The sequence below is a fragment of the Geotrypetes seraphini genome, chromosome 1 (genome assembly GCF_902459505.1).
Source record: "Geotrypetes seraphini chromosome 1, aGeoSer1.1, whole genome shotgun sequence".
NCBI lineage: Eukaryota > Metazoa > Chordata > Amphibia > Gymnophiona > Dermophiidae > Geotrypetes > Geotrypetes seraphini.
In genome coordinates, this window is record NC_047084.1 from 503,521,700 (window position 1) to 503,545,965 (window position 24,266).

Consider the following 24,266-nt stretch of genomic DNA (forward strand, 5'->3'; position numbering starts at 1 on the left):
GGACTCCCTAGGAGGCTGGGGGAACTCTAACTCATTCAGATATTCCTGGGTGTACCGGGATTCAGACTGGAGGTACAGTTGAAGAGCCTTACCCATTTCCGAGACAAACCTTGCAAAGGAGGAGGTCCGAGAGGAAGAAAGGACCTCTTGAGGCGAGGAAGACCCGGAATGTCGAGCTGCCGAAAAGGACTGGGACGCTTCCCTAGAATAGAAAGCAGACATGTCCGAGTCTCGAAAAAAGGACAGAGAGGACATCCTGCTCCGAAGCCCCGGGGAGGTAGAAGAGTGCCCATGCTGCATCTTACCGGGGGAAGAGCCTGGAGTACGAGGAATGGGAAAGGAGACCAACTTCCCTTATGGCTTTGAGGGAGGGATCCTTGACCTCGAACCACCCTGACCCAGGAAGACCGACAGGGCGGGCCGCTTTTGAGAATGAGAGGTGCATCTTGACCACATCAAAGCCTCGAAGTCCGCGGGGCAGGGGACCTACCCCGGTGAGGCGAGTCCCTTGGCCGTTTGGAGGGCGGAAGCCTCGAAGAAGTGGCTGCGGAGAGGTTCTTTGCGCGAGCCGGAGACTCAAGCCTCGAAGTAGCAGGTGAAGACACACTAGAAGAGAGCCTGCAAGACCGTCGAGACCGCCCCCGAGGGGCGTCGAGCAGGCGCTCAGGCTGGCCTGCCGAGAGTGAGGTCGAGGCAGGGGCAAGCTGGCTCAGAACTGAGGAGATCTGTGTTTTCAGGATGGCCATCAGCATGTCCTCGAACATCGGCACCGAGACCATTGGATTAGGCCTTACAGGTGCAGCACTGCGCTCCGAGGGCGACTTCGATGAAGAGTATTCCCATTGTGTGGAGGCATGCTTAGAAGGAGGTCTCGACGGGGCATGGCCCACCGCACTCCCCTGAAACCCCAGGGGAGGCTTCTTCGCTAGCAAACTTGAGGGAGGAAGAGGAGACTTACTTGAGGCCGCAGGTTTCGTCAGAGCAGCAACCGAAACCTTGGTGGAAGAGGGCGACACTGACGAAGTCGAGGCCGAGGCCCCTGCCGAGGTCGGAGTTGAGGCCGAGGTCGTCCCGGCCGCAGAATCCATGGTTACAAACAGTTCGAGGTTCCGTGCCCGTCTCCTACGAAGCACCCACGGCTGGAGGGTAGCACAGGATTCAGTCTGATCCTCAGCTCCGAGTCACTCAATGCACCAACGGTGTGGGTCAGTAATAGAAATCACCTGACCGCACTGAGTGCACTTTTTAAATCCAATGATAGGCCGGGACATAGGGTTGGAACATCACCGCAGCTGCGAGAGGCTCGGCCTAGTCAGACCCAGAGTAGGTAAAGTTTTATTTATTTATTTATTTTAAATTGAAACGCGCCGTACAGCGACTCACCCGAAAACAAAGAAAATCGAAGCAAGCCGCGGTGCAAGAGGCACTCCGATCTCGCAGAGCAGAGGAACAGGGCTTCTGGCTCCACGGAAAATGAAGAACTGAGGCCATGCTGAGGAGACGCGCGCCCTGACTCAGGCGGGAAGGCACACGTGCATGCGCAGTACACTCGCAAGCTTGAAGATCTTCAAGCAAGTTTGCTTGCGAGAGCGTCCGATTGGGGCTCCATGGATGACGTCACCCAAATGTAGAGAATATGCTGCCTGCTTGTCCTGGGATAAAAGTGTTTGGAGTTCTGCAGCTCCCAAATTGCGAGAAGGGATTGAACACATGGAATATGGAATCTGGAAGGGACGCAACAGAATTATCATTTCTATAGTGTTGCTAGACGTATGCAACTCCTGAAGGGCCAGAACCAGACCCGGAGAAGGTTAACACTGAAGACGTTGGTTTTTGCTTTGGAGCTGTAGCCATGAAAAAAAGTTGCTAAACTGAAATTGAAAGTCTGTGCTAAGGATCACAGTGGTGATCTGAAGAGAGGTGGAATTTATGAAAGGAGACAAATGATCCATGATTGTCCATGTCAGCAGAAGTATACGTGAATGCTGATGGCAGTTTCACTCAATGTGGGAATTCCCATGTAGTTGCACTAGCACCTATCAGCGGGAGGAGGGCTCCTGGCATCTGGCAACGTCAGAGGACATCACCATTAAGTATGTCTGCATTTGATCTGTTTGTCTACAGAAAACATGCTGGGGTTATTTTTTCTGCCAGGGATACATGACCTACAATTTGAGAAACACCAATTTAGAAACTATGGGCCATATTCTACACATGGCACCTAAAAAAACATTGGCGCTGACTAGAATGCGCTTAGCACAATTCTACAAGGTTCACATACCTTTTATAGAATTGCACTTGGCACCTGTGTGTAACATATAACGTAGGTGCAGGCATTTTAAGCCAGCTAAAACCAGACCTAAAATGCCTGTGCCTAAGTTGTGTGCATATCGGGCATATTCTATAACAATGCGCCTTTTAGGAACGTCCCCAATCTGCCCCAGCCATGCCCCCTTTTCAAATTTGCACACTGCAACTGGTGCATGCTTTTTATAAAATCACAGAGTTATGTGCACACAACTTTTAATTAGACCCAATTAGTGTTAATTATAAGGTGTTAATAGCAAATTATTAAGCCAATTAATCAAGTTGCGTGCATACATTGGTTATGTGCACTGATGTACGGGCACAACTTTAGGCGTCATATACAGAATTGGGGGTTACCTGTATATTGAGATTGGTTCTTGACATTAAGCAAACAATAAGACTAATATTCTAGATATGCACACAAATGTTGAACCTATAGAATAATTTTTTCTTCTCCTTTGTACTCAAGTAGAAAATTTATACTAACACTTGAGTGGAAGTAAAAATTGTAATTAACAGCTGACCGAACCTTCATAAGTTATTATTTGTTATATCCAAATACTTGGCTTTCATACTTACCAATATACTGTGTAAACTGGTTGAATTGATGACTTCACAAACATTTTTTATTCTTTCTATAAGTTTTACAAAGTAGTTGACCATTTCTTCTTTCTTAATTATTTTTGCATACCGTGGAAAGGTAGGAGGAAGCAACCTCTGATTTACGAGAGGCTCAAACCCCATCATAATAGGATGATCTAAAATAAAGCAAAATTAACATTTAGGAAATGGAACCATGTTAACATATTAGACAAAGTGCACTCATGTAACCCATGTAGAAAAATTACAACTGGACCAATGATATTTTTCTGGTACTATTTACTGACTTGAGATGATATAAAATATGAATATAAGTATGATATATTGTACTTAAAGTGTTCATGAAGAAAATCAAGTGTGTATTTATAAGATTATATGAATTTTTCTGATACACTTGTTGTAATATGCAAAACTGAATAAAGAAATTAAAAAAAAAAAGAGATGCTATCAAACCCAATAAAAAGTACATGCATTGATTTCTGGGTATACTTTTACATGGGTAAAATGAAAGTATTTTTCAGATAACCAATACATCCAGGTAAATAAGCTTTTATCCATGTACTGTTAAATGGTTTCTGAAAATTATTACAAATTGCAAATTTTTATATGCTGTATTTTCTTTTCCATGAAATTTTATTGAAAAATTTTATCAAAATACAAAAAGAAACCAAGAAAGAAACTTTGCAATAACATGGATGTAGGAATATTAGCACTCCCTTTATTCCAGGTCATCCAACTTTTTGTCTGTTTTTGACCTTTTCCATTCCTTAAACGAAGTCTTCTTGTCTCTGATCGCTTCCTTCACCACTACAGTGAGCCACGCCGGTTCCTTGTTCTTTTTCCTCTTGGATCCCTTGTTGATACTTGGTATATATAGATTTTGCGCCTCAGTGACTGTGTCCTTAAAAAGGGACCAAGCTTGCTCTAGTGTTTTTACAGTGCTTATCCTCTTCTTAATCTTCTTCCCCATCATGAGTCTCATCCCTTCATAATTCCCTGTCTTTATCTACTAAGTCTATTCTCTTCAGTATCTTGAATGTTTCGATCATGTCCCATCTCAGTCTCCTCTTTTCAAGGGAGAAGAGGCCCAGTGTATTCCTTCCTCTATGCGGTTCATAAAAATTATCCCTCTGTTGTTGTCCCTACAGTTTATGAGAATCATCACTCTGTTGCTGTTCTTCCCTTTAATCTGTTGTTCTGTACATCTTACATGTGAATTTGCATCTTTGTTGCCCATCATTTGCCATGCTTCCATGCTCAGTACCCAAAACATGTACAAAGGAATTTCCTCCTTAAATTTGTTGTTCTGTATATCTGCTGTATGTAAACTTGTAACCGTCTATTTCCGCTTGCTCTGCAGGAGCATGGCGATAACCGCAGAGGAATAACCCCTGGCCATCAAGGCTGTCCATTCAAACGCCAGGCCGTGAGACCAAAGCGGTCCGGATCTTGAAGTGCAATCAGGCCCTGCATGAGCAACCTCCGATGGCAAGGAAGAAGCAGACCACTTTCCGAGCTCAACCTCACCAGGTCTGCGTACCAAGGTCTTCTGGGCCAATCCGGAGCCACAAGGATCACCGGACCCCTGTGAGAAGACACCCAGCGCCACAAGGATCACCGGACCCCGGCGCAGCACGCACCCTATCATGGGCTATGGGGGAAAGACGTAAAGGAGTTCCCCTGTGGGCCAAGGTTGAACCAGAGAATAGAGTCCTTCGCTGCCTACTTCTCATCTGTGGCTGAAGAATCTGTCTGCCTTTCTGTTCATGGATGACGCCATCAGATCGAAGGCGGGACGACCCCAGCGGCGCACTACCGCCTTAAACGCCAGCCCTGACAGGGACCATTCTCAAGGGCACACAACCAGGCAGACACAGCAGGTACAGAGGCCACACAACCACACACCGCTAAAGGAGAGCAGAAGGACACAGCAGGCGCAGAGGACACATAGCCAGGCAGACACAGAAGACAGCAGGTGCTGAGGACAGCCACAGTCAGGCAGACCAGAGGACAGCAGGCGCAGAGGACAACCACAGCAGGCACATAATGCATCCACAGCAGACAGGCAAGCAGACAGCAATGGAAGCAGCATACGGAAGCAAGATGTTGAGCTACCCAGTTTTCTGCACCGTCTGCCATATGTATGACTACCTTCCCCTCTGGGAGGTAGTCTTATGTATGCACTTGATGCGGAGAACTGAAGAGCCTGAAGAGACAAGTCAGACTCCTGGAGGGTAGAATACTGGAACTGGAGGCACTTCAAGCAGCGGAGGACGGATACAGAGATGCAGCGAACATCAAGACAGAGAAAGCAGAAAACAAGACAGAGAACACCATCGAGGAAGAAGTCCAAAACCTGGAGACGTTCATAAAGGAGGCATACACAGAGGCTGTGGAAAATCAACAGCTACAGTGGAACTGCGGAAAGACACCTACAGAGAGTGTGGACCACCCGACGGACAACCACCACAAAGAAATGGGTGACACAGCAGCGAGAACAAAGGATACGGACCTGCGGCAGGAGAGATGGACATACACCAGGGACACGGACCTGCGGCTGGAGAATCAAGAGAAGATAGAGAGGACAGCAATAGTTGTGGGAGACTCCATCATCAGACAAGTCGACAGCCACATAGCAGGAGGAAGATTGGATCGACTGGTGACCTGCCTAGCGGGAGTCAAGGTAGAAGACAGGATCATCGACAGTGTGGAAGAAGAAGATACGGTGGTGGTGATCCATGTGGGGACGAACAACGTGAGCAACAGGAACTACAACAGGGAAGTACTGAAGGACCAGTTCCGGATGCTGGGAAGGAAGCTGAAGACCAGAACGCAGAGGATAGCATTCTCGGAGATCCTGCTGGTACCCAGGTCTGATGAAAAGAGGCAGATGGAGCTGCAAGCAGTCAACGCGTGGATGCAGCACTGGTGTGAGGAAAAGGATTTCACTTCGTGCGCAACTGGACGACGTTCTGGGGGAAGAGCAAGCTATACAGGAAGAACGGACTCCATCTCAGCAGAGACGGAATGAGGCTACTTGCAAGCAACATCAAGAGAAAAGTTGAGAAGTTTTTAAACTAGGAAGAAGGGGAAAGCCGACAGTCGACCAAGAGAGAGAGTCAATGATTTGGGAACCGGTATACCCGGAGGATACCATGCAAGAAGATAGAGGGAAAGACTCACCAGATCACAGACAAGACAGATCGAAAAGGACACAAGAGGGAATGAAATGCAAGAAAGGAACAGGCTGCAAACTCAAGTGTATGTACATGAACGCAAGGAGCCTTAGAAATAAGATGGGTGAATTAGAAGCTATGGCACAAAAAGATAACGTTGATATCAAAAAATTAACAGAAACATGGTGGACTGAGGAAAACATCTCGGACACTGTGCTACTGGGATACAAACTATACCGCAGAGACAGAGTGGCTCAAAAATGTGGGGGCATTACCATATACATCAAAGAGAGAATTGAATCTACTGGCAAGAACACGCCACAACTGACGGATAAGTTAGAGTCTCTATAGGTCAAAATTCCGTGAACAAATGGCCTGGAAACGAAGATCGGCATCTACTACCGACCCCTAGGGCAGTCCAAAGAAATTGACAGAGAAATGACTGACGAGATTAAACGCAACTGCAAGGGAGGCAATGCAATTATCATGCGTGACTTCAACTATCCGGGAATAGACTGGAACCTAGGCAACCCTGCTGCATTAGAGAGACCAAGTTCTTGGATGCTGTAGGCGATTGCTTCCTGGAACAACTTATCAAGGAAAATACTAGAGTAAATGCAATTCTGGACTTAATTCTAAATGGCCTCTGAGGACCGGCACAAGATGTAGAAGTAAAAGAGATGCTGGGAAACAGCGATCACAACATGATCCACTTCGAACTGGACACAGGGGAGAAACATCAGTCCAAAATGACAGCCACGGCACTGAACTTCTGAAAAGGGAATTACAAAGGGATGAGACTAATGGTAGGGAAGATTAAGAAGAGGATAAGCACTGTAAAAACACTGGAGCAAACTTGGTCCCTTTTTAAGGACACAGTCACCGAGGTGCAAAATCTATATATACCACGTATCAACAACGGATCAAAGAGGAAAAAGAACAAAGAACCAGCGTGGCTCACTATAGAAGCGATCAGAGACAAGAAAACTTCATTTCAGGAATGGAAAAAGTCAAAAACAGACGAAAACTGGAACAAGCACAAACAACATCAACGCAGGTGCCATAAGGAGCCAAAAGAGGAGGAAAAAATAGCCAAGGAGGCAAAGAACATCAAGCCGTTCTTTCGATATATTAAGGGGAAACGACCCGCGAAGGAAGCAGTGGGACCGTTGGATGACCATGGAATAAAGGGAGCACTAAAGGAGGACAAAGCAATCGCTGACAAACAGAACACATTTTTTGCGTCTGTATCTACCGAAGAAGATGTACACAGCATACCGTAACCCATCAGGCTATATGCTGGAAATGAAGACGGAAAGCTGACAGGATTGACGGTCAGTCTAGAGGAGGTATGTAGACTGATAGGCTTAAGAGCGATAAATCCCCAGGACTGGATGGCATCCATCCGAGGGTCATCTAGGAACTGAAAGGGACCATAGCTGAACTGCTTCAACTAATAGCCAATCTGTCAATCAAATTGGGAAAGATTCCGGAAGACTGGAAGGTGGCGAATGTTACGCCAATCTTCAAGAAAGGTTCAAGGGGAGATCCAGGAAACTACAGACCGGTGAGCCTGACCTCGGTACCAGGAAAGATGGTAGAGTCGCTGATAAAGGACCGCATAATTGATCACCTTGAAGGACATGGGCTGATGAGGACCAGCCAGCATGGTTTTAGCAAAGGCAGAACTTGCTGCACTTCTTTGAGGGAGTAAACAGACAGATAGACAAGGGCGACCCAGTCGACAATGTATATCTGGATTTTCAGAAGGCGTTTGACAAGGTTCCGCTTGAACAATTACTTCGGAAAATTGTGAGCCATGGAATCGAGGGTGAAATACTCAAGTGGATTAAAAACTGTCTGGAGTATAGGAAACAGAGAGTGGGGGTAAATGGACAATACTCGGACTGGAAGACGTCACCAGTGGGGTGCCGCAGGGCTCGGTGCTTGGACCCATGCTCTTCAACATATTTATAAACGATCTGGACATTGGTACGACGAGTGAGGTGATTAAATTTGCGGACGATACGAAGTTATTCAGAGCAGTGAAGACGCAGGGGGATTGCGAACATCTGCAACATGACATAATCATGCTCGAGAAATGGATATGAACATGGCAGATGAGGTTCAATGTGGATAAGTGTAAAGTGATGCATGTAGGTAACAAAAATCTCATGCATGAATACAGGATGTCCGGGGCGGTACTTGGAAAGACCTCCCAGGAAAGAGACTTGGGAGTTATGATCGACAAGTCGATGAAGCCATCCACGCAATGTGCGGCAGCGGCGAAAAGGGCGAACAGAATGCTAGGAATGATAAAAAAGGCGGATCACGAACAGATCGGAGAAGGTTATCATGCTGCTGTACCGGGCCATGGTGCGCCCTCACCTGGAGTACTGCATCCAGCACTGGTCGCCATACATGAAGAAGGGCACGGTATTACTGAAAAGGGTCCAGAGAAGAGCGACTAAGATGTTAAGGGGCTGGAGGAGTTGCCGTACAGTGAGAGATTAGAGAAACTGGGACTTGATTAGAGAAACTGGGACATGATTGAAACATTCAAGGTACTGAAGAGAATAGACTTAGTAGATAAGGACAGGTTGTTTATCCTCTCCAAGGTAGGGAGAATGAGAAGGCACTCACTAAAATTGAAAGGGGATAGATTCCGTACGAATGTAAGGAAGTTCTTCTTCACCCAGAGAGTGGTAGAAAACTGGAACACTCTTCTGGAGTCTGTCATAGGGGAAAACACCCTCCAGGGATTCAAGACAAAGCTAGACAAATTTCTGCTGAACCAGAACGTATGCAGGTAGGGCTAGTCTCAGTTAGGGCGCTGGTCTTTGACCAGAGGGCCGCCGCGTGAGCGGACTGCTGGGCACGATGGATCACTGGTCTAACCCAACAGCGGCAATTCTTATGTCGACTGAGAAAGTGACCTGAACAGTGTCTAATGCTGACCACGTGAGCCGTGGATAAAGCCAAGAGATGACACTCTGCAAAGAGCATCCGAGCCTCCAATCCCAGAATGGGACACCTCATGCCCTCTTTGACGGTTGACATTGGCAACAGCCGTTGCATTGTCCGCGAACAAACGGACACTATTCCGGTAGAGACTCCATTGGAATCTTAGCAGAGCTAACCGGATCGCTCGTAGCGCCAGTCGATTGATCGACCATCTGCTCTCCCTCGGCGCCCTGGACTGGGACGGGCATGCAAACCGCTCCTCAACCAAAGACTCATGTCTGTAGTCAGGGTCACCCAATCCAAGACTTGCAGAGGGAGCCCGCTGGTCAGAGTGACTGGTTCAACCACCACATCATAATGCTGCGCATCGCTGCCAACCAAGGCAGTTTCACCCCCAGTGCATCTCTCTGGGGATTCTACCGCGTTAGAAGCGAAAACTTAAGAGAACACAGGCGAGCTCTTGCCCACGGAATTACATCTAAGGTGGCCATCATGAAGTACTGCCAGGCCGTCGGTGCTGGGACTGCTAACATGTCCCGAATCGCACTCCTGAGTTTCAGTTTTCTGGATCCTGGAAGAAACACCCGGTTAAAACCCATGTTGAACCGGATTTCCATGTACTCCAAGTCCTGGGTCGGCACAAGTCGACTCTTCTACAGATTGATCACCTATCCGAGACGTTCCATCAAAGACACCACTTGGCGAACCGCCAAGCGACCCTGCTCCCACAGGGGAGCTCTGATCAACCAGTCGTCGAAGTACGGATGTACTAGTACACTCAAAGATAGCAGCTGGGCAGCCACCATCACCAGGATTTTGGCAAAGGTCTTGGGCGCTGATGCCAAACTGAAATATAGCACTGCAAACTGGAAATGCTTCCCAAGAACATGAAACCTCAGGAACTTCCGATGATCTGGGAATATTGGGATGTGGAGATATGCTTCTGTGATATCCAAGGAAATAAAAAACTCCCCGGGTGCTACCGCTGCTATGACAGAACGCACCTGGAAACATGGAACTCACCAGAATGCGTTCACTGCTTTCAAGTCCATAATCGGTCTGCAATCAGAGTCCTTTATTGCATGATGAAGTAAATCGAGTATCTCCCGGAGCCCAAGCCATCCCCATGAGACCAGCTCCATGGCTGCCACATCCAGTAACTAGTGCACTGAAGCGCGCAGCTTGCCGGCTATGTCCGGATTTTCCTCGGGAGAGGACAGGAAGAAGTCCGCTGCCGGCCGGAAGAACTGTAGTCGAAGACTGCCCTTTAAAACCTCTAGGACCCACTGGTCCTAGGTTATCTTTAGCCAGTCTGAAAGGAAGGCTGAAAGCCCCCCCCCCCCACGATTCAGGGGGGCCTCGTCACAGACCTGGCGTCATAATTTTCTCTTAGAAGGGACAGAAGATCGAGAGTTGGAAGGCTATTGGCGCGCTGCACCTCCAAAGTGAGGACGCTCTGAAACGCCACCCCGCCATAGGGGGGGTCCGGCATAATGAGGTTCTCCAGAAAGGCCAAAAATTTGGCCGTTCCATCTCCCTGGTCGGCCAAGGTCTATAGTCAGGAAGCGCCTGAGGCTTACGGTACTGCACACTTGCCATCAGGTCATCCAAACCATGGCCAAATAAGGGCAAACCTTTGAAGGGTAATTCGCTCAGCGCAGTCTTGGATGAAGAATCACCTGATCACTGGTGAATCCATAACATTCTCCTGAACAAACACCTAGCATAGCTAACACTTTCAAAATATCAAAGAGTGCGGCTGCCAAATAATTCACTCAGGAAACCAGGAAGTCAAGATCCCAAAGGACAACCTCCTCAGGAACCTGACAAAGGAAGTGGCCATTGCAGCACACACTCCTGTCGCAGAAGAATCAAAATGACGCTTCATAACAAAATCTAGTCTTCGGTCCTGGACAATCTGCAGGAAACCCCTCCAGCCAAGGGTAAGGAGGTACTTTTTGTGATCTGAGCCACCGCCAAATCCACCTCGGTGGGACTAGGCACATGAAAAATTCTAAAGCCATGGAATACAATTTAGCCATGGACCTAGCGCACTTCAGGGGACTCTCCAGGGCCCCCTAACCTCCAGAGCATTTCCACCAAATCTGCGTGATCTGGAAATGCAGCAGAGAGTGGGTGCGTAGAACACATGACTGAACCTTCCGCCTGAACTGCTGAGTCTGAGTCAAGTTCCAATGTCCACAGGGATTCAGAGATAAGATCAGGAAGGCAACTAGACTTAACCTGCGCACCATTTGATCTTCTCCCACATTGTGAAAATCAGCGTTCTGGGAATCCCTGAGATGCGCTAGTCTAGCCACGTCAGCAGAGCTCGCCGAAGAGCTGTGCGACAGCAACGGCAAAGAAATTGGCACAGGCACTGAGGCAATAACAGGAAGGTACAGCTGGCTTTCAGGCGGACCAGCAAGGGAGCAGATTGACATGCTGGAATTCACTGGCCGCAGTCTGACAGGAGACACAGGCATAGCCCGCTTTCTCATGAATGCCTGATACATCATATCCACAAATTTCAGTGGAAAATAGTCCCCTGCGGCCAGAGCTGAACTGCGGTACTCAGATTTAGAATGATTTGAAGACTCGTGAGACTTTCCCCACAACTGCGCTTGCGTTTCACGAAAGCGCCCTCCTCGCCCAATATTGGTGTCTCGGACGCTGGAATCGTGTCTCTGGCAGAATCGGAGGAAAGCAGGTCCTCTCTAGAGGAGGATACTGCGGAATCCACACACGGTTTACACCACATGCGGGCCGCGGCGCACAGAATACAGAGCTGTGAAACCGCAAACCATCCTTCACATTTACGGCATGAATCCATGCCATCCTGTCTTGAGGTGGCCATCTGTGAAGTTTGGAGCAAAAATGAAGCTTCTAAGTCCAAAAAATATAGTTTTAAAAAGTTTAAAGAAAATCCAAGATGGCCGCCACGGGTGCCGATTTTGACAGGAAAACAGCCGTTAAAAATGCAGGAAATCACTAAAAATGGCAATTTTAGGATTTTACAGGTGGGGGACCAGGGCATGCAGGGAAACCCCCCCCCCCCAAACCCCGATTTGAGCACCGCCCAATATCGGCAAACTCTGTGACTCACAGACACCACAGACATGTGTTGCAATGCATTTCAATGGCAGCCAGCAATACACAGTGCAAGCATAGGGAGATCAGTACCTCAGGAGCTGATTAAACTGTATTTTTCAGGTCTTTTGACCACCTCACCTTCCCTGTCATCTCAGATCACGACGACCAGGACCCCTCAGGGAAATCAGGGAAGACACGCGACACGGTTCCAATCTCGGTGTACCTTCTTGGAATCGCAGCAGCCTGCGCTCTACCCCTTTGTGGACGAACCAGGGGAGAGATGGCTCCCAATCCTGGAGACTCGATCCAATCTGCAGGCTGTCTAGAGGGCTTACTGCAGTTTCAGGCTTACAGGGCACCCTCCAGAAGCAGACAAAATTTAAAATGTCTGCAATCTCCCGCCGAAGGATCACTCGCACAGAGTTGATCCGCAGCACGTGGGCAAAACCGCAAAATAAATAAAAAAAGACTAGGAATTGAAAACAAATCACGAGCAGAATTAATTTCAACCATGCAGTGAAGCTGCAGGAACAAACTGAGCAGGTCAGGAAGCTCAGGTAGCCCAAAGGGGAAGGATCATCTTATAGTTGCCCTGCAGCTGAAGCTTTCAGACATACAAGAACCCTCTAGCTCAGCTTCAAGAGGGATTTTACAAGAAGTACGAGTATCAACATTTTTCAAGCATTCTTAAACCGGGGTCTGTCTGTACTTGGCACAAATACCGTACAATAAAATAAGTTACAAATTATTCTGTCCATCAGAGCACTGGTTGTAGTGTGAGAAAGGGACAAACAGACCAACGTACCTCCTTTCGTGGTATCATTCTGGGCCTGAATGCCATGATGCAGGGAGTGCTGAATGGCAGAAAGGAGATCTGCTGCTTGGCTTATCAGCTTCTGAGCTTCTTGTACTGCACTTGTCTGAAAAAAAGGGGGGACAATAAGGGACATCTATCACATTCTTTCCGCATTTAGCAATGTAAAAGGAAGCTAATCCCACACTGAATAATTTCAAAATAAATTATTTCCACCAAACTATAAAAAAGTGATTAAACTGAAGAAAAAGTAAAAATTACTGGCATACACAAAAAGGAAGAATGCCACATTTCACCTCTATAGACTGCATCTGTTTTATATGGCCGAGAGCAAATATCTTTCATATTTTCTGTATTAAAGCTCTTCATGAACAGTTTATAAAAGTTAGATCTTCAGTAATTCCTGATGTACCTCAACACATACAGAGAGTAATACGAGGCTCTTCATGATTTGAAACACAGATATCTAACAAGGCTTAAGGTCCGTGCACCTACTCATCACTTTAAATCTCAACAAGGTGTTCTTTATTTATCAGAGAAAGATGGAGCCCATTTACAATGGGCTAAATAGTAAGCTTTTCAAATACTTGGGCTAGATATTCCAGCAGTTTAGAAAGACAATTAAGCCTCTGCATTTCCAACAGGACCCTCCAAACCTAGGCGCAGTAGGATTTAAAGTTCTATGGGGAGATGTTTGACAAAGCACACTTACTGTAACATGTGTTATCCAGGGACAGCAGGCAGATATTCTCATATGTAGGTAACGTCATCCACGGAGCTCTGATGTGAACAGCCTCGCAAGCAGACTTGCTTGTAAAACTTTTAGAAAGTTTGCGACTGCCACACCGCGCATGTGCGCGTGTCTCCTCAATTCAGATAGCTAGCTAAGAAGCCAGCCAGGGGAGGTGGGTGGGTTGTAAGAATATCTACCTCCTTTCCCTGCATAACACCTGTTAAAGTAACTGTGCTTTATCCCAGGACAAGCAGGCAACATATTCTCCCATGTGGGTGACCTCCAAGCTAACCAGAATGGGATTCTGGGAGTGTTGGTAATTTAGGAGAATAAATTTTGTAAAACTGCTTGGCCAAAATGGCAATCCCATCTAGAAAAAGAATCCAGACAATAATGAGAGGTGAAAGTATGAACCGAGGACCAAGTGGCAGCTTTGCAGATTTCCTCAATAGGAGTAATCTAAGGAAAGCTACTGATGCCGCCATGGGTCTGACTTTATGGGCTATGACTCGACACTGTAGATGCAGTCCAGCCTGAGTATAGCAGAAAGAGATGCAAGCAGCCATCCAGTTGGAGATGGTGTGCTTGGAAACTGGATGTCCCAACTTGTTTGGATCAAAGGAGACAAAATTTGAGGAGCAGATCTGTGTGGCTTAGTGCACTGCAAGTAGAAAGCCAAAGCACGCTTACAGTCCAGAGTATGAGGAGCTATTTCTCCAGGATGAGAATGAGGCTTTGGAAAAACAATGGATTGGTTGAGATGAAATTCTGAAAACATTTTAGGTAAGAATTTAGGATGAGTATGGAGGACCACCTTGTCATGATGGAATACTGTGAAAGGTGAGTCCGCTACTAAAACGTGTAGCTCACTGACTCTGTGAGCAGATGTGAGAGCAATGAGAAAAACCACTTTCCAAGTGAGATATTTGAGATGAGCCAAAGCCATTGGTTCAAAAGGAGGCTTCTTCAATTGAGCAAGAACATTGAGATCCCAAACCACTGGAGGTGGCTTGAGAGGTGGCTTTTTTTTTTTTTTTTTTTTAATTCTTTATTTATTTTAACACTTACAATAAATGAAACAGTACATAACATCCATATGGTCTTATATACATCACTTAATATTATGCAAAACCAATTTCAAATTCCATATCCCTCCCCATCCCTACTCAATAACATTCGTCAATTCAAGCAAAACATATAATTACCTCCCCCCTCCCCACATTGTTACTTCAAAAAAAAAAAAACCTAAAAACCAAGAAATCCCCACCCTCCCTCCCGGATGTGCAAATTTAAGGGGAAATAGTTGATATTCAATCAGTACAGTATTTTGTTAATGGCTCCCAAATATCTTGAAATTTCTTAATGCACTCCCGTTGTATGGCAATTACCCTTTCCATTTTAAATATGTGGCATAGTGAATTCCACCAAAAGCTATAATTTAAGCGATCCCAATTTTTCTTTATATGTTGTATGGCAACCCCTGTCATAATAATAATAATAATAATAACTTTATTCTTATATACCGGCACAATCTTGCGACTTCTAGGCGGTTCACAATGAAGAAAAACTGTACAGACAGCGAATTACAGAGTATATCATTGAACATCTTGTGATAGTTCTAGGAAAATTACAGGGTCAGTGAATTACACGGTTTCACAGTGAGTAACTTTATACAATCGGCGGAAATTGAGAGCATAAGTAGGATAGGAGAAAGGAGATTGCACGGTCCATGAGTTACAAGGTGTAAGACTGAAAAGATGATAAAGATAACTTAAGAATGTTGGTGAGGAACTAATTTGTTATCGTGGTCCATTAACGGAGGACAGGCACCAGTGAATGAACTGGTAACAATTAAAGGTGGAAAATTGGCTGAAGAGGTTGAACGGGCTTCTTAGAGGGGGAGGTCTGGTTAGGTTATGAATTTCTTAAACAGGGTGGTTTTTAATTCTTTCCTAAAGACACTATAGGATTCTCTGGCGGCATCGGTGAAGTAGCCTAGCCAAGTGTGCAGTCTACCTGCTTGGAATTTGAATGTTCTGTCTAAGAAGGTACGATATCTACAGCCTGTGATATTTGGGTAGGTAAAGAGGTTACGGTTTCTGGTAGGTCTGGTAGAGGAGTGGAATTCAAAGTGTGGTAGTAGGTAGCTGGGGGCCAATCCCCAGATTAGTTTGTAGCAGAGGCAGGAGAATTTGAACAGAATTCTTGCTTCAATTGGTAACCAATGAAGGAGTTTATAGAATGGGCTAACGTGATCGCTTTTCTTTAGTCCGAATATTAAGCAGATGGCCGTATTTTGAACTATTCTCAGTTTTCTCACATTTTTTTAGGTATCCCCAAGTAGACAATGTTGCAGTAATCCAGGGTGGATAAAATCAGTGACTGAACCAATATTCTGAAGGATAGCGGGTCGAAGTATTTTTTTTATGGTTTTCAGTTTCCAAAGGATGAAGAAGCATTTTTTGGTCACTCAGTTTATATGATCGGTCATAGACAAGTGGGTGTCCAGGGTGACTCCCAGTATTTTTATGGTTTTTAGTATTGGGTGATCGTGGCCATTTACATGTATTGTGGTTGCGGAGATTTTTTCGTTTGGGCTAGCTAGGAAAATCTTTGTCTTTTCTGCGTTTAGTTTCAGTTTAAAGTTTAAAGTCCATTTTTCTATTTCGGTCATGATGGATGAGATTTGTTTTGAGTAGGCTGGTGTCACATTTGTTATTGGTATTAATATGGAGATGTCATCTGCGTATATGTAATAAGTTAGGTTATGCCTTTGTAATAAGTGACCTAGGGAGGAGATGTATATATTGAACAGGGTGGGAGATAAGGGGGAACCTTGTGGGACTCCCGAAGGGCTTTTCCAGGGTTTAGACCACTTGATAAGACCGTTTGGTTAGGAATCCTTGGAACCAGGTCCATACTCTTCCTGATAGTCCCATTTCGTCTAGGCACCTAAGCATTGTTTCGTGGTCCACGAGATCGAAGGCGCTATTGAAGTCTAACTGTAGGATCAAGGCGCTGGAACCTTGGTTGAAAAGGTCGTATAGGTGGTTAAGGAGAGAGCCTAGGACTGTCTCAGTACTGAATCCTTTTCTGAAACCTGATTGGTGGTCGTTTAGGAGAGAGAACTTATCTAAGTGATTTACTAATTCCAAGTTGACCAGCCCTTCCAGCATTTTGGTGAAGAAGGGGGTGCTCGCTATGGGTCTGTAGTTGGATGCCATTGTGAGTGAGATCTTCAGGTCTTTGGGTATGGGTGTGATTAGGATGTGTCCCATATTTTCCAGATAAGTTCCGTTATTGAGAGAGTATGTTGCCCAGTTAAATAGATCCCTTTTAAATTCTGGTATTGCATCTTGCATGATCTGAGACGGACATTCATCTGGTAGACAATTTGATTTGGAGTATTTGTTGAAGAGTGCAAGGAAGTTGTTCCAATCTGGGGGCTCGAAGTGATTCCAGCTCATGTCGCCACTGGACTCACTATTCTGCGATTTGAGATTGAGTTCGAGGTTGGGTGGAGGAGGGGGTATTGAGGCTCTTAAGTCGATGATTTTTTTCCTAAAGTGGTTGGCTAGGGTGGCGACCGTTGGGATTTGATCATGATGGCTCTGTAGTATCTGTGTGGTGTCTGTTAATTTGTTTACTAGTTTGAATAGTTCTCTGCTGTTTGTGTTGGCTGCTCCTATTTTCTGTGCATAACAGTTATAACGCTTTTCTTTGATCAGATTTTTGTAATTTTTCATTTTTTGTTTCCATTTAATTTTATCTTCCAATTTGTCGGTTTTTTGCCATATTCTTTCCAGTTTTCTGAGATCTTGTTTGAGTGCTAATAATTCGGCGTCATACCATTCTTTTGATGCCCTTGTGTTCTTTTTGTATGATTGAAGAGGGGCTATTTGATTGAGTGTGTCTTTTGTGAATTTATCCCATCTAGTGGGGAAATCTTTCTCTTCCTCTAATTTGGGGTGTAGTTCATAATGGGTCCAGAATTCTTTTGGATTGATGATGCTTCTGCGGATGACTGTTTTTTTCAAACTGGTTTTGTTTATGTGTTTTTCTGTTGAGTGTTTCTTTTGCCAACATAATTCAAAATTGTAGGTATAGTGATCTGACCATATGCTTTTTACCCAGTTTCCTATATGGTATTGTATATTTTGTGCGTCGGGGTCTTTGTGGGAAAAAGTGACGATGTCCAGTTGGTGTCCCTTTTCATGTGTTTCCTCTTTGTCAGGAATTCCAAAGCCCAGGGTATTTAGGAACAAGTCGATTTCTATCACTTCCGGTTTTTCCCTTTGCTCTAGGTGAACATTTATGTCTCCCAGTAGTATGTTATATGGGCCTTTTATGGTATTGGACGAAAGGAATTCAAAGAATTCTTCTTTTGCACTTGACCATTTTTTTGGGGGGATGTAGAATAGTGTTGCCATTAGATATTCTTCCAGTTCGGGGTTGGTGAGTAATAGTTTATTATTATTAGATGAAATTTGACTCTTAGCTCTCAATGATGTTCCGAATAACACAGTGTTATAAGTTAATGCAACTGGATTTTCTAACAAATCATTTATTTGCCCCCAAATTGATTTCCAAAAAGCAAGTATCAATGGACAAAAGAATAGCAAGTATCAATGGACAAAAGAATAGCAAGTGATCTAATGTCCCAGATGACAATGCCAGCATCTTTTAGACTTTAGGAGGAGTGTGTGGCGCAGTGGTTGGATCTACAGCCTCAGCACCCTGGGGTTGTGGGTTCAAACCCCGCGCTGCTCCTTGTGACCCTGGGCAAGTCACTTAATCCTCCATAGCCCCAGGTACGTTAGCTAGATTGTGAGCCCACCGGGACAGAGAGGGAAAATGCTTGAGTACCTGATTGTAAAACCGCTTAGATAACCTTGATAGGCGGTATATAAAATCCTAATAAACTTGAAACTTAGAGCTATCTAACTTTTGTAAACGAACTGGGGTCCAAAATGCTCTATGCAACAAGAAAAACCATGTTTGTCTCATAGATGCCAACACTGTACATCTCATCCTCCAAGACCAAATCCATGGCCATTGAGACGCAGTAATTTCATGCTTTATTTCAATGCTCCAAATGTCCCATAGACCAGTTTTTGGTTTCTTAATTAAAAAGACAGATATTAATTTGTACCACTGAGCAGCCTGGTGTCCTAGAAAGTCCACCTGGAAACATAATCGGAAAACTATACTACTATTAAGATTTTTCCATTCAGGGAACTCCACCTGAATAGCCTGCTTCAACTGCAACCATCTATAGCTTTTGTGATTTGTTAAGACCAAATTTATGTTGCAATTGTGAGAAACCAAGCAGCTTACCATCAACAATAACATCATCCAAAGTACGTATACCTGCCTTCATCCAATATTTCCAGATGACCTTAAATCCGCCAAATGAATCTTGGAGTTCAGCCATAAGGTTTGATATGTTGACTTATGAACTGGAATAGGTGTTAAATTATTCACATATTTTAAGGTTTTCAATGTATCTACTAATATTCCATTTTCTTTATATAATCTAGGCATCTTAATACTCAGAACATGACTTAGACACAGTGGAGACAGGAGTTGCCATTCCAACCACAACCAATCTGGGAGGTGGCTTGACACTGAAAAGTCCTTTCATAAATCTGGAAACCACAGGATGAGCAGAAAGGGGTTTTCCTTCTATAGGCTGATGGAAAGCAGCAATTGCACTGAAATGGACTCAAATAGATGTTGATTTGAGGCCTGATTGAGATAAATGCAACAGGTAATCCAAAACTGAAGACAAGGAGGTAGATTGAGGCTCCTTGTGATGAATGGTGCACTAAGCAGAAAATCTAGTCCAGTCCATTTCTGGTTGTAACATTGTCTAGTGGTAGGCTTCTAAAAAGCCTTTAAATTGTCCTTGATAGATTGAGAGAACCGGAAATTGGCCATTACGTTGAAAGGTACCAAGTTGTCAGATGTAGAGACTGCAGGTTGGGATGGAGAGACCCCTGACTCTATCTGAGGAGTCCCCCACTCAGAAAAAATGTGGAGAGGCGAGAAACTGAGTGTCCGTTCATGAGGTTGCAGAAGACGACTCAATTTGTCCGCCAGACAGTTTTTCTCTCCTTGAATATAAACCGCTTTTAGAAAGGTGTTGTGAAAGATTGCCCAATTCCACACCTTTTGAGTTTCCTGGCAGAGAGGGAGAGATCCTGTGCCTCCCTGCTTGTTGACGTAGTACATGGCGACGTGATTGTCTGTCCAAATGAGGACTACTTGATCGTGGAGAAGATGCTGAAAAGCTTTTAGAGCATTGAAGATCGCTCTGAGTTCCAACAGATTTATGTGAAACTGACGATCCGTGCTTTACCAATAGCCTTGAGTACGGAGACCATCAAGATGAGCACCCCAAGCATAGGTAGAGGAATCTGTCGTGAGGATCTTCTGATGAGGGGATGTTTGAACAGTAAAACCTCTGGAGAGATTGGAAGAGAGCATCCACCACTGGAGAGACCGTCTCAACGAAGGAGTCACTAATGTGCTGAGAGAGTGGGTTGAAAGCCTGCGCCCACTGAGATGCCAGGGTCCACTGAGGAGTTCTGAGGTGAAGTCTGGCAAAAGGAGTCACGTGAACTGTAGAGGCTATGTGACCTGTAGAGGCCATGTTTCTCGCTGAAATTGAAGTGAGGGGTGACACTTTGTGATAAAGTTGAATGAGAGCATCCTGACGTTGTTGAGGAAAGAATGCTCTGAGTTGCACAGTATCCAGTACTGCTCCAATGAACTGTACAGTCTGAGAGGGCTATAGTTGGGATTTTGGAAAGTTGATTTCGACCCCCAAGTTTGAAGGAACCAAGTAGTCCATTGGGTCGCTACACACAACTAGGCACTTGGTGAAGACTCTGGGAGATGATGCTAGGCCGAAGGGTAGCACTCTGTACTGAAAATGATGATTTTCCACCCAAAATCTGAAGAACTTGCAAGAGGCTGGAGGAATGGGAATGTGGGTATAAGCCTCTTTGAGATCCAGAGAGCATAACCAATCGTTCTGATCTAGAAGGGATACAAGGATGCCAGAGACAGCATCCAAAACTTTTCTCTGACAAGAAATTTGTTGAGTGCTCCGAGATCCAAAATAGGTCGCAGATCACCCATCTTCTTTGGAGCTAGGAAGTTAACGGGAGTAAACCCCCTGCTCTGTTGTTCCAGGGAAATTTTCTCGATGGCACGGAGACGAAGCAGAGCTTGAACTTCCTGAAGAAGGGTGGTCTGGGATGGATTGGAAGGATACTCTCTTGGGGGAAGATCTGGAGGAATCTGGATGAAATGAAGAGTAACCTTCCTTGATGATAGAGAGGACCCAGAGGTAAGATGTAATGAGCTCCCATCGGTGGTAATAAAGATGGAGAAGGCCCCCTCTATGGGAAGAGGAGAAGACAGATGCAGAACAAATGAGGTTATGTTCTGTGTGAGATGGTCAAAAAGACTGAGAGACCTTGGGTGCAGCAGGAGTCTGAGGTTTTTGAAGCAGTTGTTGTTGCTGTTGTTGTTGTTGTTTCTTAGGAGGTGGCCTTGAATAAGGAGCTGCCTTCTGAGGAAAACGCCTCTGGTAAGATGGAACAGGTCTTTAACCATTGGCAGTGGAAGTCTTTGGCAAAGGACTGCTCATGCTCAGATAAGTGTTTGGTAGCTGCCTCAATAGAGCCATCAAACAACTGATTGCCCTGGCAAGGGATGTTAGCCAGTCGATCTTGCAGATTTGGGTCCATGTCCATGGTATGAAGCCAGACAAGGCGACGCATAGCCACTGAAAAGGCAGTGACCCTAGAGGACAGTTCAAACGCATGCTATGCAGATTGAACAAGATGTATGCGTAATTGACCAGAGTGTTGTATAGTTGTTGAAACTCTGAAAGTTGATGTTGGGGGAAGATATTTGGGGAAAAAAAAAAAAATCAGGCTTGACGTTGACCAAATGCTTGAGATAAGATGTTAAGACAAAGTTGTAGTTCAAAACTTGGGTTGTCATAATTGAATTTTGATATTAGACGTCCAAACTTGTCCATTTTCCTGCCCTCTCTTCCAGGCGGGACGGTGGCGTAAACCTTAGCAGTATTGATTCTTTTTAAAGAAGATTCTACAAGAAAAGACTGATGGGATAATTGAGACTTCTCAAATCCCTTACAGTGGACCATCCTATATTGAGATTCCAACTTTGCTGGCACAGCAGGAAATATGGTATCTCAAGATTTCTTTTGAAAGTTTGAGAAAGAGTGCCATTTATGGGTAATTTGAGAGACTCCCTAGGAGGATGAGGCATTCCCAGTTCTTCCAGATATTCCTTAGAGTATTTTAGATCCTTAATCATTTTACATAGAAACTCGGTAAAGGATACCGGGTCTGAAGAGGTATGACCTCATTGAAGAGAAGGTGATAGAGAACCCCTCGAGGTACCTCTCATAGCAGAGAACGAAAGTGAAGTTTCTCTGGAGTATTGATACCTGATATCTGAGTCCAGAGGCAAAGATGACCCTCTTCTGGAATGTGAAGAGAACCTTGCAAGAGAAGAATTTGAGTGACAAGATTGGTGAGGTTCCACAACAGATCTACTCGACGAAGGAGTGTGTGGTCTTGAAGAGCCTCGATGCCTGGAGAACGAGACCTGTCTCGAGAAGAAGACCTGGGCCTCAATGGAGAAGTATGCCTCGAATCATGGTCTCGTGATTGAGTCAGATCCAGTCTGGAAGATAAATGTTGAGGCGTCCTCGCCCTCTGCCTCGAAAAGGGCAACGCCTTATGTGAAGAGGTAGGGCTGGAAGTTGGAGTACGAGGTCGAGACACTAAAAAGGACTCAGCTCCTTGTAACGAGGTATCTCGAGGCACTCTTAAGCACTCGACTCCTTGTATAGAGTGTGTAGACTGATCTCAAGGCACTCGCAAGGACTCAACTCTTTGGATTGAGTGTATAGATTCATCTGGAGAAACTCTTAATAATAATAATTTTATTTTTCTATACCGCCCCAATCTTGTGACTTCTAGGCGGTTCACAAAGAAGAAGAGCTGTACAATCAGCGAATTACAGTAGATGAATGCAAGGTGGTTGAAAGGAAAATTATACATAGGATTGAATTATAAGAAATTAACTATTTTACATCTTACAATTGAAAATAGTCGGACACCAGCGAATATCAGGATACAATTATGAAGAGGGAATTTTAGCAGACAGGGAATGTGGATACCTAGTGTGAGGAAGAAATTCAGGATAAGGTGTGGAAGTTATGATCGCGGGAGAGTGTCTGGCTAGGACAAGAATTTCTTAAACAAAGTGGTCTTTAGTTCTTTCCGGAAGATGCTGTAGGTCAACCTAGCGGTATCGATGAGATAGCCTAGCCATGATTGCTGTCTATCAGCTTGAAACTTGAAAGTTCTGTCCAGGAAGGTTTGATATCTGCAGCCAGCGATTTTCGGGTATGCAAACAGGTTGTGGTTTTTGGTAGATCTAATGGGGGAATAGAATTCGAAGTGAGGTAGAAGGTAATTGGGGGCCATTCCCCAGATTAATTTATAGCAAAAGCAGGAGAACTTGAATAGAATTCTTTCTTCGATTGGTAACCAGTGCAGCCGTTTGTAGAAGGGACTAACGTGATCACTTTTCTTTAGTCCGAATATTAAGGACTCAACTCCTTGTATAGAGTGGCTAGGTTGAGCTCGAGGTACATTTGGTGCAGCTATAGTCTCTGAGGAAGACGACTTCAAAGAAGAAAGGTCTCGATTTTGAGACATTTCTTTGGAAGCTTCAAAACCACCGGCTTTAAGGGTGGCATGTCCGGAGGAGTTGGCTTAGCTATCTTATCTGAGCCACACCGCCAAATATTTTTTCTACCTGAACGCGGCAGTCACGAACTTTCTACAAGGTTTACAAATGAGAGAGAGAGAGGAAAAGCATGCAGGAGGAAGAGAGAAAAAATATTGGACTGGTGGAAAGACTGGGAAGGGGGGCCAGAAAGGAGGAAAGGAAGGGAGATGGACTGCAGGGGGCAGAAAGGAGGAAGGGAAAGAGAAATGTTACACTGGGGGGGAGGAGGAGAAATGACTAAAGGAAGGGAGAGATACCAGACCAGGGAATAGAAGGGAAGGAGGGGAGTCTGGTAACACTATCCTATATAATAAAACCCTAGCCGCACATGCGCACTCTTAACTGTGTGCTTCCATGATCTGTAGGTCTGTGGCTGCAGGAGTGCACATGCGCGTTTTGGGTTTCCCCCCCCCCCTCCCTGTAAGACAGTTCATCTTTGTCGGCATCATCTTCGCCCACCCTCCCCGGCACACCCGAACCCCCATTCAGCCACCCATCCAACCCTCCCACTGCGGTCTGACCCTCCCATCCGACCCTCCCTTCCTGCGGTCTGGCAGGCTCCCTTAGTCCCTTGCCGCCACTCCTCTTCCCTTCCCGCGGTCCCGAAAAACGTGCAGACTAGCAGTGGCCGCAGCACTCTAAACACGCTGCTTTGCGGCCTTCTATTGCCCTGATTTGCTCTGCCCGACACGGGGGAGAAGGCAGAAGGGGGGCCACGGAGAGACAGTCAGGG

At 45.3% G+C, this 24,266-nt stretch overlaps 1 protein-coding gene across 3 annotated transcripts in view; it reads right to left on the reverse strand.

Moving 5' to 3' along the window:
- Positions 1 to 24,266, reverse strand: part of NAA35 (N-alpha-acetyltransferase 35, NatC auxiliary subunit) — a 356,679-nt gene that overhangs the window by 167,109 nt on the left and 165,304 nt on the right. For all 3 annotated transcript variants that reach the window (XM_033927824.1, XM_033927815.1, XM_033927834.1), the window contains exons 11-12: positions 12,946 to 13,060; positions 2,887 to 3,065 (exon numbers count right to left, since the gene is read on the reverse strand). In XM_033927824.1, coding sequence (XP_033783715.1) covers positions 2,887 to 3,065; positions 12,946 to 13,060 — 294 coding nt within the window. The remainder of the gene's footprint in view (positions 1 to 2,886; positions 3,066 to 12,945; positions 13,061 to 24,266) is intronic.